The sequence below is a fragment of the Aquarana catesbeiana genome, linkage group LG01 (assembly GCF_042186555.1).
Source record: "Aquarana catesbeiana isolate 2022-GZ linkage group LG01, ASM4218655v1, whole genome shotgun sequence".
Classification (NCBI taxonomy): Eukaryota; Metazoa; Chordata; class Amphibia; order Anura; family Ranidae; genus Aquarana; species Aquarana catesbeiana.
Window position 1 is genome coordinate 979,125,584 of NC_133324.1, and position 18,571 is coordinate 979,144,154.

General features: G+C 44.9%; 1 protein-coding gene across 1 annotated transcript in view; it reads right to left on the reverse strand.

Annotated features, from left to right (window-relative positions):
* The window catches only part of LOC141123548 (cytosolic phospholipase A2 gamma-like), a 201,096-nt gene extending 182,968 nt beyond the window's left edge, over positions 1 to 18,128 (reverse strand). The window contains exons 1-2 of the mRNA XM_073612062.1: positions 17,864 to 18,128; positions 5,020 to 5,042 (exon numbers count right to left, since the gene is read on the reverse strand). Of these exons, the coding sequence (XP_073468163.1) occupies positions 5,020 to 5,042; positions 17,864 to 17,878 (38 nt within the window). The 5' untranslated portion in view covers positions 17,879 to 18,128. The remainder of the gene's footprint in view (positions 1 to 5,019; positions 5,043 to 17,863) is intronic.
* Positions 18,129 to 18,571: the final 443 nt, after the last annotated feature.

The window sequence follows — 18,571 nt, forward strand, 5'->3', positions numbered from 1 at the left end:
GCTAGAGAGCATTTGGATGATCCAGAAGAGGATTGGGAGAATGTCATATGGTCAGATGAAACCAAAGTAGAACTGTTTGGTAGAAACACAACTCGTCGTGTTTGTAGGAGAGAAATGCTGAGTTGCAACCAAAGAACACCATACCTACTGTGAAGCATGGGGGTGGCAACATCATGCTTTGGGGCTGTTTCTCTGCAAAGGGAACAGGACGACTGATCCGTGTACATGAAAGAATGAATGAGGCCATGTATCGTGAGATTTTGAGTGCAAACCTCCTCCCATTAGCAAGGGCATTGAAGATGAATCATGGCTGGGTCTTTCAGCATGACAATGATCCCAAACACACCGCCCGGGCAACAAAGGAGTGGCTTCGTAAGAAGCATTTCAAGGTCCTGGAGTGGCCTAGCCAGTCTCCAGATCTCAACCCCATAGAAAACCTTTAGAGGGAGTTGAAAGTCCGTATTGCCCAGCGACAGCCCCAAAACATCACTGCTCTAGAGGAGATCTGCATGGAGGAATGGGCCAACATACCAGCAACAGTGTGTGACAACCTTGTGAAGACTTACAGAAAATGTTTGGCCTCTCTCATTGCCAACAAAGGATATATAACAAAGTATTGAGATGAACTTTTGATATTGACAAAATACTTATTTTCCACCATAATTTGCAAATAAATTCTTTCAAAAATCAGACAATGTGATTGTCTGGATTTGTTTCCACATTTTGTCCCTCGTAGTTGAGGTATACCTATGATGACAATTACAGGACTCTCTCATCTTTTTAAGTGGGAGAACTTGCACAATTGATGGCTGACTAAATACTTTTTTGCCCCACTGTACAGATTTGGAGCCAAGCTATGTGTGCATACAGTGTTTGTGTCTACAGGTGTGGGGTGATGTGTGTATACAAGAGTGTGTGTACAGGTGTAGGGGTGATACTGTATGTATGTACAAGTGTGGAAGAGCCATGTGTATACAGGAGTGTGTGTGCAGGTGTGGGGGGACCTATGTGTGTACAGATTTCTGAGGGCTGTGTATGTACAAGTGTGGGGGGAGCTGTGTGTGTACAGGTGTTGAGGGCCTGAATGTGTAAAAGTGTGAGAGGGGCTGAGGGTGTACAGGTATGGGGGGCTGAGAGTGTACAGCTGTGAGGGGAGGCTGAGTGTGTACATATATGTGGGGGCTTAGTGTGTACTGGTGTGGGGGAAGCTTTGTGTGTATAGGCAGGGCCGCTCCTAGAGTAACAGGCGCCTGGGTGAAGAGATATTTCTGGCGCCCCAACATGGGCGTGGTCATCTTACTAACTCCTCCTCTTTACTAATGTTTCTATGGCAAAACTCCACCTCTCCATCTGTAAGCCCCACCACTTTGCTTTGACAATTCAAGATAAATGTTGGGCACAGTGGCTGCGTTTGATGGGCACAGTGGCTGCATTTTATGGGCACAGTGGCTGCGATTGATGGGCACAGTGGCTGTGATTGATGGGCACAGTGACTGCGATTGATGGGTACAGTGGCTGCGTTTGATGGCACAGTGGCTGCGATTGATGGGCACAGTGACTGCGATTGATGGGTACAGTGGCTGCGTTTGATGGCACAGTGGCTGTGATTGATGGGCACAGTGACTGCGATTGATGGGTACAGTGGCTGTGTTTGATGGCACAGTGGCTGTGATTGATGGGCACAGTGACTGCGATTGATTCGTACAGTGGCTGTGATTGATGGGCACAGTGACTGCGATTGATGGGCACAGTGGCTGCGATTGATGGGTTTCATGGACCTTGATTCTATTATACAGTGGGGGATCTTCTGCCCTGTCTTAAGGCTAACCCCCTCCAGACGGCTCCATGGTTTGGAGGGAAGGCATTGTTCTGTGTTTGACCATTTGTTTATGTACTTTAATTACCCCCTGGGGTTTCTCTGTGTCATTACACATATCAGTCCTCCTATTCAAGCTATCGGACCAATCCCTGCTGACCTTGTTTCAAGTCCTCATTTGCATGGCCAAGAGGGTCTAATTGAGGTCTAGAGGACCAATAGGAAAGTGGTTGTTGGGGGCGGGGTGTTCAAACTGCTGTGTATAAAAGTGTGTTGTGTGCATCAATAAAAGTGAGATTCCTGTTTGAACTTACATACACCCTGCCTGGTGTTTGTTCTAAACTATCACAACTGGATTCGATCGGCACATAGCTGTAGTTCGAATCCCGGAGCATCAGATGACCGAACAATCAGATGTTGCATTCTACAATCTGATTCTATAGCCACAGAGGAGTGTCGGGAGAGTGTAACCGAGCGAGCAGGGGCTCATTACAATGGGCACAGTGGCTACGTGTGATGGGCACATGACACAACTTACACTTACTTGAGGGTGAGGATGAGGCCGAGGGTAAATTCTGAGGGTCAGGTGCTGGTGCAGTGCAGTCACTCACAGCAAGGCCAAGGCAGGCAGCTCTCTCTTCAGATATGCTCCGCTCCCTCTGAGCCACGCTGTCTGAAGAACACGGCAGTCAGCAGAGGTGGGTGGAGCTAGTTTACTAGCTGTGGAGGTGGCGCGCTATGAATGCTGGGGTGGCTGTGGCGTGCTATGAATGCTGGGATGGCTGCGGCACGTTATGAATGCTGGGGGGGCCACGGCACGTTATGAATGCTGGGGGGGCCACGGCACGCTATGAATGCTGGGGTGGCTGCAGTATGCTGTGAATGCTGGGATGGCCGCCGCCTCTGAAATCACGGTTGCTAGCTAGACGCCGGGCGGCCAGCAATTCTAGCAACCAGTGAAGTCAACTTCAAGTCAGTCAGTGCCACAGCTTTGACATGACAGCGCCCCTCCTCTGCAGCAGCAGGAGGGCTGAGTGTGCACACATGTGAGGGGGGCTGAGTGTGCACACATGTGAGGGGGGGGCTGAGTGTGCACACATGTGGGGGGGCTGAGTGTGCACACATGTGAGGGGGGCTGAGTGTGCACACATGTGAGGGGGGCTGAGTGTGCACACATGTGAGGGGGGCTGAATGTACACACATGTGAGGGGGGCTGAGTGTGCACACATGTGAGGGGGGCTGAGTGTGCACACACGTGAGGGGGGGCTGAGTGTACACACACGTGAGGGGGGCTGAGTGTGCACACATGTGAGGGGGCTGAGTGTGCACACATGTGAGGGGGGCTGAGTGTGCACACATGTGAGGGGGGCTGAGTGTGCACACATGTGAGGGGGGCTGAGTGTGCACACACGTGAGGGGGGCTGAGTGTGCACACATGTGAGGGGGGGCTGAGTGTGCACACACGTGAGGGGGGCTGAGTGTGCACAGATGTGAGGGGGGCTGAGTGTGCACACATGTGAGGGGGCTGAGTGTGCACAGACGTGAGGAGGGCTGAGTGTGCACACACGTGAGGGGGGGCTGAGTGTGCACACATGTGAGGGGGGCTGAGTGTGCACACATGTGAGGGAGGCTGAGTGTGCACAGATGTGAGGAGGGCTGAGTGTGCACACACGTGAGGGGGGGCTGAGTGTGCACACATGTGAGGGGGGCTGAGTGTGCACACATGTGAGGGAGGCTGAGTGTGCACACATGTGAGGGGGGCTAAGTGTGCACACATGTGAGGGGGGGCTGAGTGTGCACACATGTGAGGGAGGGCTGAGTGTGCACACATTTGAGGGGGGCTGAGTGTGCACACATGTGAGAGGGGCCGAGTGTGCACACATGTGAGGGGGGCTGAGTGTGCACACATGTGAGGGGGGCTAAGTGTGCACACATGTGAGGGGGGGCTGAGTGTGCACACATGTGAGGGAAGGCTGAGTGTGCACACATTTGAGGGGGGCTGAGTGTGCACACATGTGAGAGGGGCCGAGTGTGCACACATGTGAGGGGGGGCTGAGTTTGCACAGGTGTAGGAGGTTAAGTGCATACAGATATGAGAGGGAGGATAAGTGTATACAGGTATTAGGGAGGGCGTCCCTTAAGCGCAAAATCATGTACCTGTACGTGATTCCTTCTTCTGGGTCTGGGGCGCATGCCACCGGCAACCAACTTCTGCTGCAATTGGACACAGTGGGAGCCAATCAGCGGGTCCAGCAGACCCAATGTCCACTGGGACCCACCGATCTTTCGAGGACAACAGAACGGTGGTCTATGTAAACAAGGCAGACCTCCGTTGTGTGACAGGAGAAGACAGAGATCCTGCGTTTCTAATAAGCAGAAACACAGATCTGTCTTCTTACAGTACACGCAACCCCCCTACAGTTAGGAAGCATCCCCAGGGGACACATTTAACCATTTGATCACACCTGATGTTAACCCCTTCCCTGACAGTGTCATTAGTACAGTGGCTTTTTTTAGCACTGATCACTGTATTAGTGTCCCTGGTTCCCAAAAAAAGTGTCACTTAGTGTTCGATTTGTCCACCGCAATGTCGCAGTCCCACTATAAGTCACTGATTGCCGCCATTACAAATAAATAAAAAATATATATCCCGTAGTTTGTAGACGCTATAACTTTTCATATACGCTTATTGGGATTTTTTTTTTTCCTTACCAAAAAGATGTAGCAGAATACAGATTGGCCTAAATTAAAGAAATTTTGATTTTTTATTTTATTTTTTTTATTGGATGTGCTTTATAGCAGAAAGTAAAAAATATTATAAATTATTTTTCAAAATTGTTGCTCTTTTTTTGTTTACAGCACAAAAAATAAAAACGGCAGAGATGATCAAATACCACCAAAAGAAAGCTCTATTTGTGGGGGAAAAAAAAGGACATACATTTTATTAATGTACAGCATCGTACGACTGCGCAAATGTCAGTTAAAGTAACGCAATGCTGTATCGCAAAAAATGGCCTCATCATGAAGGGGGTAAAACCTTCCAGGGCTGAAGTGGTTAATGTTCTTTTACTGGATATGTTTTTGTTTTTTGTTACAGTGAATGTTGATATTACTTGTATGGTCAAATGTAAAATATTGAATTCTTTCTATTTAAAATATACAAAAAAAAAAAAACAATACAAAAGATAAAAGACTTGACTTACCTATCTAAAATGTCGATATTTTCCTGTGGGAACACAAAATACACATTGTGAGGTTCAGAAGCTGTTCTGGTGATAGAAACCAAACAACAACAATAAAATTCAGAATCAATGAAAAGTTCTGGTGACGCCGGAGGACATTTTGCAGTTTGAGGCACATAGACATCGGATTTTGTTCCTCTCATTTTATCTCCACAAGTCAATGGAAATTCCAAAGCAGTTGGCAGGAGCTTCATGTAAAGGAACTCAGAGTGATTTTGAAAACAAGGGAACGTTGAACCTGAAAGTACGCCGAGTGCATTTACACAAGCCCCTCCCCCACTGACCGTTCAGAACAGCCGGGAACTTTAAAATGACTTTTCCAGTATTCTTCTAATCAGTAGAAGGCAACTTGAAAGCCACCCAGTCACTTCTACTGTTGGCAAGTGGTCCTCAGGACACAGCTAGAGGACTCAGAATATTGTGCAATTGGGGATCAGGGTATTGGCCCTTCAACGTAACAAATTGGGGACCCAGTGTACTCAGTTGCTGCAGGTGAGAATCAATACTGGGGTACTGGGGGTGGGGGGAGATCAGTGGTGGCCAGTGCAGAAGGGTATTTGGAGGGGGAAGGAAGCAGAGCTGAGAGGCAGAGAAGCGGAAGCAGAGGGGGGTTTTTTAGGTGAATAGCCCTGATCACCGGCTTGTTAGCTGCTAATCAGAGCTATTGTTTTGTTCAGCAGAATATACTGAACAGTTCTGCTTTTGGTTCATGGTCCCTGGAGTGACCATGAGTTTATAGCAGAAGGAGGAATGTCAGGTCAGTACAGCATACAGACCTGACCAGCTGGAAGCAGTGCTGTAGCTCTGTACATCATATGGACATGGCAGTAAAAGGGTTAAAGAATACCCCATGTAAAAAAAAAAAAAAAAAAAAACTTTTGGGTCTGCTATGGATTTTAAGGGAGACCTCACTGAGGGGTTCCCCTAAAAATCCAAACCAGACCTTGTATCTGAGCATGCACCCTGGCTGCACTGGACGAGATGGGGAGGACACCTCCTGAACAATGTCAGGTCACATGCCCTCAACATGGGGGGTACCTTGACCAGCCCCTGGTAAAGCAGCTCACCCTCATGTTGATGAAGATAAGGGCCTCTTTCCCATAACCCTTATTTGGTTCAGATGGTGACAAGCGTGTGTGGCAGCAACCAGGTGAGGAGTACAAAGACAAGTGTGTCTTGCCTACAGTCAAGCATGGTGGTGGGAGTGTCATGGTCTGGGGCTGCATGAGTGCTGCCGGCACTGGGGAGCTACGGATCATTGAGGGAACCATGAATGCCAACATGTACTGTGACATACTGAAGCAGAGCATGATCCCCTCCCTTCAGAGACTGGGCCGCAGGGCAGTATTCCAACATGATAATGACCCCAAACAAACCTCCAAGACAACCACTGCCTTGCTAAAGAAGCTGAGGGTAAAGGTGATGGACTGGCCAAGCATGTCTCCAGACCTAAACCCTATTGAGCATCTGTGGGACATCCCCAAATGGAAGGTGGAGGAGTGCAAGGTCTCTAACATCCGCTAGCTCCATGATGTCATCATTGAGGACTGGAAGAGGACTACAGTGGCAGTGGTGAACTTCTTGCCCAAGAGGGTTAAGGCAGTGCTGGAAAATAATGGTGGACACATAAAATATTGACACTTTGGGCCCAATTTGGAGATTTTCACTTAGGGGTGTACTGACTTTTGTTGACAGCGGTTTAGACATTAATGGCTGTGTGTTGAGTTATTTTGAGGGGACAGCAAATTTACACTGTTATACAAGCTGTACACTCACTACTTTACATTGTAGCAAAGTGTTATTTCTTCAGTGTTGTCACATGAAAAGATATAATAAAATATTTACAAAAATGTGAGGGGTGTACTCAGTTTTGGGAGATATTGGATATGGTCATGTCTATTTATGGTCAATGACATCACCTGGGAGACCCTGCTCCCCTTGTATATGACTCCCAAAGGCATGATGGGACTTGAAGTTTTGCAACAGCTGGAGGGCCACAGGTTGAGCACCCATGGTGTAGGATGTGTCTTGGGTGTGTTTTTTTTTTCCTGTTGGCAGCTCAGGAGTCGCCAGGCATCCTGATGGATGTAGATCTGCATCACTGGACAACGTGATTGATGAAGGTTTTACAAAAAGGAACTTTTTCAGGGCATTTTTATTTATTTATTTTTTAAATACTTTTTAAAGTACTTTTCAGATGTCTGGGTTTCTTTATTTCTAGGTTACAACTTTTATTTGTGAGTATGGGTACACATTCACATGGGGGGGGGCATATCTGGATGCCTCTTACTGTTAAAGGGGGCTTCCAGATTCTAATAAGTCCCCCATGGACTTACACAACCATCAGCCAGGGTTGTGGGGAAAAGCCCTCATTAACTCTTGACAAGGCACCCCCCCATGTTGAGGGCATGTGACCTGGTTTTGTTCTGTAGGGAGGGGGGTGCATGCTATTCCCCTCTTTTCCTGGCCAGCCAGGCCCCATTCACATGCGTGACTGCACATATTTTCATGTGTTTTTTGTGTGGCACTCATAAGGCAGCCTATTCATTTCAATGGGCTTCCCTACATGCACCAAAGAAGCTTCTACACCTTTTTTGGGCATAAAGCTTCACACATTTTATTACCCCATATTGGCATGTTTGTCCTGTTTTTTGTCTGGCCACTTACGAAATGCGTAGATGTGAATGCATCCTTAGGGTGTGGTAGAGATTGTTAGAGGGGCCCCCAATTTTTTTTTTGCGCAATGTCCTCCATTAAAATCTGAACCGAATGTCAGAACCGAAGTCTCTGGTATGGATTTCCGGGGGATCTCACACTTTATTTTTTATGATTATGTGGGATGTACCCCCTTAAAATCCATACTAAGTTCAGGTCTAGTGTGTATTTTGGTAGGAGTGGGGGGGGGGGCTCTACACAACTGTGTTTTTTTCAAGTTTTTTTTTGTTCTGTTTTATTTGTGTTGTAGCAAATGTGACATTTACAAAGTACAAAATGATACAGCTTAAATTGCTGGCAAATTACACAATATTATCATTATTATTATAAGAAGTATCAGTGGTAGTAGTAGTAGTAGTAGTAGTAGTAGTAGCATTAAGAATACAATTTTTGCTCATAATAATAATAATTAGAATAGTTAATCCTATATCTATTGTAATAGATGCTCTGCGTCCGAGCCTGCCTTATTTTGAAGCCAATTAGAGCCTTAGGCTCTAATCATGTGCTTCAAAAAAGAAAAAAAAACCCATTGGAATCCATGCGTCCGGCACCCTGCATGTAGATTAGAGGGGCAGCAATCGGTGTGATGAGTATACAATGTATCCGTGTGCTGAGTATCCGGGGCCAATTCTGACACTTTGCTCCTACATGTAAAAATCATCATTTTTTTGCTAGAAAATTACATAGAACCCCCAAACATTATATATGTTTTTTTAGCAACGACCCTAGAGAATACAATGGCGGTTGTTGCAACTTTTTATCTCACACAGTATTTGCGCAGGAATTTTTCGAACACGTTTTTTTGGGAAAAAAACTGTTTTGTGTTTAAAAAAAAATCAAAACAGTAAAGTTAGCCCAATATTTTTGCATTTTGTGAAAGATGAAGTTACGCCGAGTAAATAGATACCTAACATGTCACGCTTCAAAATTGCACAGGCTCGTGGAATGGCGCCAATGTTCAGTACTTAAAAATCCCCATAGGCGACGCTTGAAATTTTTTTACTGACTGTTTTGAGTTACAGAGGAGGTCTAGGGCCAAAATTATTGCTCTCGCTCCAACATTTGGGACGATACCCCACATGTATGGTTTGAACACCGTTTTCATATGTGGGCGGGACTTAGGTATGCGTTCGCTTCTGCATGCGAGCACACGGGGACATCGGCGTTTTAAATTTTTTTTTTTTTATTATTAATTATATTTTATTTTTTTTATTTTGACACTTTTTTGAAAAAAAAAAAATTGATCACTTTTATTCCTATTACAAGGAATGTAAACATCCCTTGTAATAGCAATATGACATGTCAGGTGCTCTTAATAGTGAGATATGGGGTCAATAAGACCTCACATCTCACCACTAGGCTGGGAAGCCTGAAATAAAAAAAAAATAAAATGATCGCCGCTTCCAAGCCGAAGCGGCGCCGTTTTTTTTAATGGAGAGGCCGGGCGTGACATCATAACATCACGCCCGGCCTCCGACGATCATAGAGACTCCGGGGACCATCTGGAAATCTCTATGATCTAAATCCGGCGCCGGCGGATCCACTCTCCGCCTCACCGATCATAACGGTGAGTCGGAGCAAGCACCGGAGGGCGGCGGGAGGGGGGAGACATCCCCTCACGCCTCCCATAGGAATGATCAAGCAGCGGAACGGCTGCTATGATCATTCCTATGGTGTAGAGATTCGCCGGCTAAAACCGGCAATCCTTGCCACTCTTACAGTAAAGAACCCTCTACGTAGTTTAAGGTTAAACCTCTTTTCTTCTAATTTTAATGAGTGACCATATGTCTTGTTAAACTCCCTTCCATGGAAAAGTTTTCTCCCTATTGTGGGGTCACCGGTACAGTATTTGTATATTGAAATCATATCCCCTCTCAAGTGTCTCTTCTCCAGAGAGAATAAGTTCAGTGCTCGCAACCTTTCCTCATAACTAAGATCCTCCAGACCCTTTATTAGCTTTGTTGCCCTTCTTTGTACTCGCTCCATTTCCAGTACATCCTTCCTGAGGACTGGTGCCCAGAACTGGACAGCATACTCCAGGTGCAGCTGGACCAGAGTCTTGTAGAGCAGGAGAATTATCATTTTATCTTTGGAGTTGATCCCCATTGCATGCCATTGCTGAGCCTATCATCCTAGATTCCCCTAGAGGTTCTCCCCCCAGTGTATAGATTGCATTCATATTTTTGCCCCCCAAATGCATTATTTTACATTTTTCTACATTAAACCTCATTTGCCATGTAGTTGCCCATCCCATTATTTTGTTCAGATCTTTTTGCAAGGTTTCCACATCCTGCGGAGAAGTTATTGCCCTGCTTAGCTTAGTATCGTCCGCAAATACAGAGATTGAACTGTTTACCCCATCCTGCAGGTCGTTTATGAATACCTTAAATAGGATTGGTCCCAGCACAGAACCCTGGGGAACCCCACTACTCACCCCTGACCATTCTGAGTACTCCCCATTTATCACCACCCTCTGAACTCGCCCTTGTAGCCAGTTTTCAATCCATGTACTCACCCTATGGTCAATGCCAACGGATCTTATTTTGTACAGTAAACGTTTATGGGGAACTGTGTCAAATGCTTTTGCAAAATCCAGATACACCACGTCTACGGGCCTTCCTTTATCTAGATGGCAACTCACCTCCTCATAGAAGGTTAATAGATTGGTTTGGCAAAAAAGATTCTTCATGAATCCATGCTGATTACTGCTAATGATACCGTTCTCATTACTAAAATCTTGTATATAGTCCCTTATCTTCCCTCCAAGAGTTTACATACTATTGATGTTAGGCTAACTGGTCTATAATTCCCAGGGATGTTTTTTGGGCCCTTTTTAAATATTGGTGCTACATTGGCTTTTCTCCAATCAGCTGGTACCATTTCAGTCAGTTTACTGTACGTAAAAATTAGGAACAATGGTCTGGCAATTACTTGATTGAGTTCCCTAGGTACCCTCGGGTGCAACCCATCTGGTCCCGGTGATTTATTAATGTTAATTTTCCCAAGTCTAATTTTAATTTTGTCCTCTGTTAACCATGGAGGTGCTTCCTGTGTTGTGTCATGAGGATAAACATTGCAGTTTTGGTTACTGAAGCCCCCGATTTCCTCATGAAGACTGAGGAGAAGAATAAATTCAATACCTTCGCCATCTCCCCATCCTTTGTAACCAGATGTCCTTCCTCATTCTTTATGGGGCCAATATGGTCAGTCCTCCCTTTTTTACTGTTTACATATTTAAAGAATTTCTTGGGATTTTTTTTGCTCTCCTCCGCTATGTGTCTTTCATGTTCTATCCTAGCCGTCCTAATTGCACCCCTACATTTCTTATTGCATTCTTTATAAAGTCTGAATGCTGATGATGATCCCTCAACCTCGTATTTTTTGAAGGCCTTCTCCTTTGCTTTTATATGCATTTTCACATTGGAGTTAAGCCATCCAGGACTTTTGTTCGCTCTTTTAAATTTATTACCCAATGGGATGCATTGGCTAATGCCCTTATTTAACCACTTCAGCCCCGGAAGGATTTACCCCCTTCCTGACCAGAGCACTTTTTGCAACTCGGCACCGCGTCGCTTTAACTGACAATTGCGCGGTCGTGCGACGTGGCTCCAGAACAAAATTGACATCCTTTTTTTCCCACAAATAGAGCTTTCTTTTGGTGGTATTTGATCATCTCTGCGATTTTTATTTTTTGCACTATAAACAAAATAAGAGTGACAATTTTGAAAAAAACGTGTTATTTTTTACATTTTGCTATAATAAATATCCCCCCAAAAATATAAAAAAACATTTTTTTCCTCAGTTTAGGCCGATACGTATTCTTCTACATATTTTTGGTAAAAAAAACGCAATAAGTGTTTATTGATTGTTTGCGCAAAAGTTATAGCGTTTACAAAATAGGGGATAGTTTTATGGCATTTTTATTAATATTTTTTTTTTACTAGTAATGGTGGCGATCAGCGATTTTTATTGTGACTGCGACGCTATGGCGGACACATCGGACATTTTTCACACATTTTTGGGACCATTGTCATTTATACATCAATCAGTGCTATAAAAATGCATTGATTCCTGTATAAATGACACTGGCAGTGAAGGGGTTAACCACTAGGGGGCGGGGAGGGGATAAATCAGTACTGGGAGTGATTACAAACTGTAGGGGGGGTGGGCTGTGTGTGTGACATCACTGATATCTGCTCCGATGACAGGGAGCTGTGATCAGTGACACTGTCACTAGGCAGAATGGGGAGATGCTGTTTACATCAGAATCTCTCCGTTCGTCCTCTCCGTGAGGCGATCGCATGTATCCCTGCAGTGATCGAGTGACCCGCGACCCGACTCACGGAGCCTGCGGCAGGCGCGCACACGGTGGCAAATTCAAAGTAACGTACGGGTACGTTACTTTGCGCAGCTGTGCCATTCTGCCTACGTACAGTAAATTTACAGGAGTCGGTCGAGAACCGGTTAAGATGCTCTTAAAGCAAACAAATCTCTCCTCCATGTTCTTTGTTCCTAAGATTTTATCCCAATTTATGCCTTCCAGCAAGGTTTGTAGTTTACGAAAGTTGGCTCTTTTGAATTTCAGTGTCTTTGTGTTCCCTTTATGTTTCCTATTTGTGTGATTTATACTGAAACTAATTGACCTGTGATCGCTGTTACCTAAATTTCCCCGTATTTCCACATCTGTGATCAGGTCTGTATTGTTGGTAATCAGTAGATCCAGTAATGTTTTATTTCTAGTTGGTGCGTCTACCATCTGACCCATAAAATTGTCCTGCAAGACATTAAGGAACTGGCGAGCCTTAAATGAATGCGCGGTTCCCTCCGCCCAGTCTATGTCTGGATAATTAAAATCCCCCATTATGATAACACTTCCCATCCTTGCTGCTAATCCAAATTGTGATCGGAGATCCGTCTCCACTTCCTCCCTCAGGTTAGGGGGCCTATAGCATACTCCCAGTATTATTTTCCCCTTAGCTTCATCCCTTTGGAGCTCTACCCATAAGGATTCCACCTCCTCTCTAGCTCCCTTAGTGATGTCATCTCTCACATTCACTTGTACATTATTCTTGATATATAGACATACCCCTCCCCCTTTTTTACCCTCTCTATCCTTGCAGTATAGGGTATACCCTTGAATGTTTGCCAGCCAATCATGAGAGCTGTTGAACCAGGTCTCTGAAATTCCCACAAAATCCAAATCCTCCTCGTACAACAGTATCTCTAGTTCACCCATCTTGTCTGCCATGCTCCTGGCATTGGTGAACATGCCATGTAGTTTAGATCAGTCGCATATTATCCTCCTATTGGGTGTTCTGAGATTGCAACTAGGACTTGCTACTATACTTACCTTGGGCTTATGTGCTTTGGTCAACCTACCACTAATGCCCCCAATACTACCCTCTGGAATATGTTCCGTGCTGACTAATTCTACCTCTGGGCCCTCCCCCCATTGCCTAGTTTAAAAACCCATCTAACTTTTTGGCCATCTTCATTCCCAACTGATCTGCACCCTCCTCATTTAGGTGCAGTCCATCCCTACTATAGTACTGGTTATCGACTGAGAAGTCGACCCAGTCCTCCAGGAACCCAAACCCCTCCTTACTACACCAGCTCTTCAGCCACTTACAATGTATATAATGTATGTTTGTGATGAGTATACAATGTATGGGTGTGATGAGTATACAATGTATAGGTGTGATGAGTATATAATGTATGGGTGTGATGAGTGTACAATGTATGGGTGTGATGAGTATAAAATGTATCAGTGTGATAAGTATACAATGTATGGGTGTGATGAGTGTACAATGTATGGGTGTGATGAATATACAATGTATGGGTGTGATGAATATACAATGTATGGGTGTGATGAGTATACAATGTATGGGTGTGATGAGTATACAATGTATGGGTGTGATGAGTATACAATGTATGGGTGTGATGAGTAGGGATGAGCCGAACACCCCCCTGTTCGGTTCGCACCAGAACATGCGAACAGGAAAAAAGTTTGTTCGAACATGCGAACACCGTTAAAGTCTATGGGACACGAACATGAATAATCAAAAGTGCTAATTTTAAAGGCTTATATGAAAGTTATTGTCATAAAAAGTGTTTGGGGACCCGGGTCCTGCCCCAGGGGACATGGATCAATGCAAAAAAAAGTTTTAAAAACGGCCGTTTTTTCAGGAGCAGTGATTTTAATAATGCTTAAAGTCAAACAATAAAAGTGTAATATCCCTTTAAATTTCGTACCTGGGGGGTGTCTATAGTATGCCTGTAAAGGGGCGCATGTTTCCTGTGTTTAGAACAGTCTGACAGCAAAATGACATTTTGAAGGAAAAAACTCATTTAAAACTACTCGCGGCTATTGCATTGCCGACAATACACATAGAAGTTCATTGATAAAAACGGCATGGGAATTCCCCAAAGGGGAACCCCGAACCAAAATTAAAAAAAAAAAATGACGTGGGAGTCCTCCTAAATTCCATACCAGGCCCTTCAGGTCTGGTATGGATATTAAGGGGAACCCCGGCCAAAATTAAAAAAAAAAAATGACGTGGGGTTCCCCCTAAATTCCATACCAGACCCTTCAGGTCTGGTATGGATTTTAAGGGGAACCCCGCGCCAAAAAAAAAAAAAAAAACGGCGTGGGGTCCCCCCAAAAATCCATACCAGACCCTTATCCGAGCACGCAACCTGGCAGGCCGCAGGAAAAGAGGGGGGGACGAGAGTGCGGCCCCCCCTCCCTCCTGAACCGTACCAGGCCACATGCCCTCAACATTGGGAGGGTGCTTTGGGGTAGCCCCCCAAAACACCTTGTCCCCATGTTGATGAGGACAAGGGCCTCATCCCCACAACCCTGGCCGGTGGTTGTGGGGGTCTGCGGGCGGGGGGCTTATCGGAATCTGGAAGCCCCCTTTAACAAGGTGACCCCCAGATCCCGGCCCCCCCTGTGTGAAATGGTAAGGGGGTACATAAGTACCCCTACCATTTCACGAAGAAAGTGTCAAAAATGTTAAAAATGACAAGAGACAGTTTTTGACAATTCCTTTATTTAAATGCTTCTTCTTTCTTCTATCTTCCTTCATCTTCTGGTTCTTCTGGTTCTTCTGGCTCTTCTGGTTCTTCCTCCGGCGTTCTCGTCCAGCATCTCCTCCGCGGCGTCTTCTGTCTTCTTCTCCTCGGGCCGCTCCGCACCCATGGCATGGGGGGGAGGCTCCCGCTCTTCTCTTCTTCTTTTCTTCTCTTCTTCTCTTCTTCTTTTCTTCTTTTCTTCTCCGGGCCGCTCCGCAATCCATGCTGGCATGGAGGGAGGCTCCCGCTGTGTGACGGCGCTCCTCGTCTGACAGTTCTTAAATAACGGGGGGGGCGGGGCCACCCGGTGACCCCGCCCCCCTCTGACGCACGGTGACTTGACGGGACTTCCCTGTGGCATTCCCCGTGACGTCACAGGGAAGTCCCGTCAAGTCATCGTGCGTCAGAGGGGGGCGGGGTCACCGGGTGGCCCCGCCCCCTCCGTTATTTAAGAACTGTCAGACGAGGAGCGCCGTCACACAGCGGGAGCCTCCCTCCATGCCAGCATGGATTGCGGAGCGGCCCGGAGAAGAAAAGAAGAAAAGAAGAAGAGAAGAAGAGAAGAAAAGAAGAAGAGAAGAGCGGGAGCCTCCCATGCCATGCCATGCCATGGGTGCGGAGCGGCCCGAGGAGAAGAAGATAGAAGACGCCGCGGAGGAGATGCTGGACGAGAACGCCGGAGGAAGAACCAGAAGAGCCAGAAGAACCAGAAGAACCAGAAGATGAAGGAAGATAGAAGAAAGAAGAAGCATTTAAATAAAGGAATTGTCAAAAACTGTCTCTTGTCATTTTTAACATTTTTGACACTTTTTTCGTGAAATGGTAGGGGTACATAAGTACCCCCTTACCATTTCACACAGGGGGGGGCGGGATCTGGGGGTCACCTTGTTAAAGGGGGCTTCCAGATTCCGATAAGCCCTCCGCCCGCAGACCCCCACAACCACCGGCCAGGGTTGTGGGGATGAGGCCCTTGTCCTCATCAACATGGGGACAAGGTGTTTTGGGGGGCTACCCCAAAGCACCCTCCCAATGTTGAGGGCATGTGGCTTGGTACGGTTCAGGAGGGAGGGGGGGCCGCACTCTCGTCCCCCCCTCTTTTCCTGCGGCCTGCCAGGTTGCGTGCTCGGATAAGGGTCTGGTATGGATTTTTGGGGGGACCCCACGCCGTTTTTTTTTTTTTTTTTTTTGGCGCGGGGTTCCCCTTAAAATCCATACCAGACCTGAAGGGTCTGGTATGGAATTTAGGGGGAACCCCACGTCATTTTTTTTTTTTAATTTTGGCCGGGGTTCCCCTTAATATCCATACCAGACCTGAAGGGCCTGGTATGGAATTTAGGGGGACTCCCACGTCATTTTTTTTTTTTAATTTTGGTTCGGGGTTCCCCTTTGGGGAATTCCCATGCCGTTTTTATCAATGAACTTCTATGTGTATTGTCGGCAATGCAATAGCCGCGAGTAGTTTTAAATGAGTTTTTTCCTTCAAAATGTCATTTTGCTGTCAGACTGTTCTAAACACAGGAAACATGCGCCCCTTTACAGGCACACTATAGACACCCCCCAGGTACGAAATTTAAAGGGATATTACACTTTTATTGATTGACTTTAAGCATTATTAAAATCACTGCTCCTGAAAAAACGGCCGTTTTTAAAACTTTTTTTTGCATTGATCCATGTCCCCTGGGGCAGGACCCAGGTCCCCAAACACTTTTTATGACAATAACTTGCATATTAGCCTTTAAAATTAGCACTTTTGATTTCTCCCATAGACTTTTAAAGGGTGTTCCGCGGCATTCGAATTTGCCGCAAACACCCCAAATTGTTCGCTGTTCGGTGAACTTGCGAACAGCCAATGTTCGAGTCGAACATGAGTTCGACTCGAACTCGAAGCTCATCCCTAGTGATGAGTATACAATGTATGGGTGTGATGAATATACAATGTATGGGTGTGATGAATATACAATGTATGGGTGTGATGAATATACAATGTATGGGTGTGATGAATATACAATGTATGGGTGTGATGAATGTACAATGTATGGGTGTGATGAGTATACAATGTATGGGTGTGATGATTGTACAATGTATCAGTGTGATAAGTATACAATGTAGGGGTGTGATGAGTATACAATGTATGGGTGTGATGAGTATACAATGTATGGGTGTGATGAGTATACAATGTATGGGTGTGATGAGTATACAATGTATGGGTGTGATGAGTATACAATGTATGGGTGTGATGAGTATACAATGTATGGGTGTGATGAGTATACAATGTATGGGTGTGATGAGTGTACAATGTATGGGTGTGATGAGTGTACAATGTATGGGTGTGATGAGTGTACAATGTATGAGTGTGATGAGTATACAATGTATGGGTGTGATGAGTGTACAATGTATGGGTGTGATGAGTATACAATGTATGGGTGTGATAAGTATACAATGTATGGGTGTGATGAGTATACAATGTATGGGTGTGATGAGTGTACAATGTATGGGTGTGATGAGCATACAATGTATGGGTGTGATGAGTATACAATGTATGGGTGTGATGAGTATACAATGTATGGGTGTGATGAGTATACAATGTATGGGTGTGATGAGCATACAATGTATGGGTGTGATGAGTATACAATGTATGGGTGTGATGAGTATACAATGTATGGGTGTGATGAGTGTACAATGTATTGGTATTTCTTTGGAAATTGGAAAACCATTAGAATTCGAAAACGATTAGAAAACGCTTCAAATTTGAATTTCGTCCCAAAATTTTTTTCGTTATTTCAGATACGTTCAAATTCGGTACTATTCTAATTCGTAAATTCTGGTAAATCCGAATTTCCGAATAGCGAAAATTTGTCCGAATTTTAATTCAGAATGAAATGAACCGTACATATCTAATATAAATGTCCTTGGGATACAGCATTGCATGACGGCGTAATTACTGTAACAGTTAAAGTAGAACAATACTGAAATGATTTGGTATCCCACTGATAGAATTTATTAGAAAGTCACTCACCTCATTGGCCGCCATTGGAGATGAAGGAAGGTCACCGCTTATCTCCCAATATGTAATTCTGATAAAACAGAATGCAGTAGTAAGACTTGTGAAGAGGATGATCTCAGATATACAGAAGACAGGATGGAGATGGGGGTACCAGTAATCAGATGTTGGTAGAAGTTTGGTCGGGAAGGTTTATTGGAACGTGTGTGAGTTTTGAGTCTTTTATAACCCTTATCTGATGTAATATGTTTGGGCGGTTCCCAGACTCCTCCCATGAGGTTATGAGAACATGTCAGGCGTTGTTGGTGAGGCTGTTCAAACAATAACTCTTCCATGGAACTGCAGGCTGCAATCTAATAAAGATTTCAAAACACCAAAACAGCAACATAGATAAAAAAAACGTGTAACTGATATGTGAGAGTCCATAGTAATCCAAAGTGTAAATCAGTATTTTTTGCTATGGCAATATTTTATGTCACGCGGTATTTACAGAATGGTTTTTCAAACGCAGCTTTTTTTAAACAAAAATAAACTTTAATGAATTTTAATGCAAAAAAAAATACAATATATAATACAATATATAAAACAATTTTATGGTAAAATATGAAAGAAGATGTTACGCCGAATAGATACCTAACCTGCCACGTTTTAAAATTGCGCACGCTCGTGGAATGGCGACAAACATAGGCACTTAAAAATCTCCATAGGTAGCACTTTAAAAAT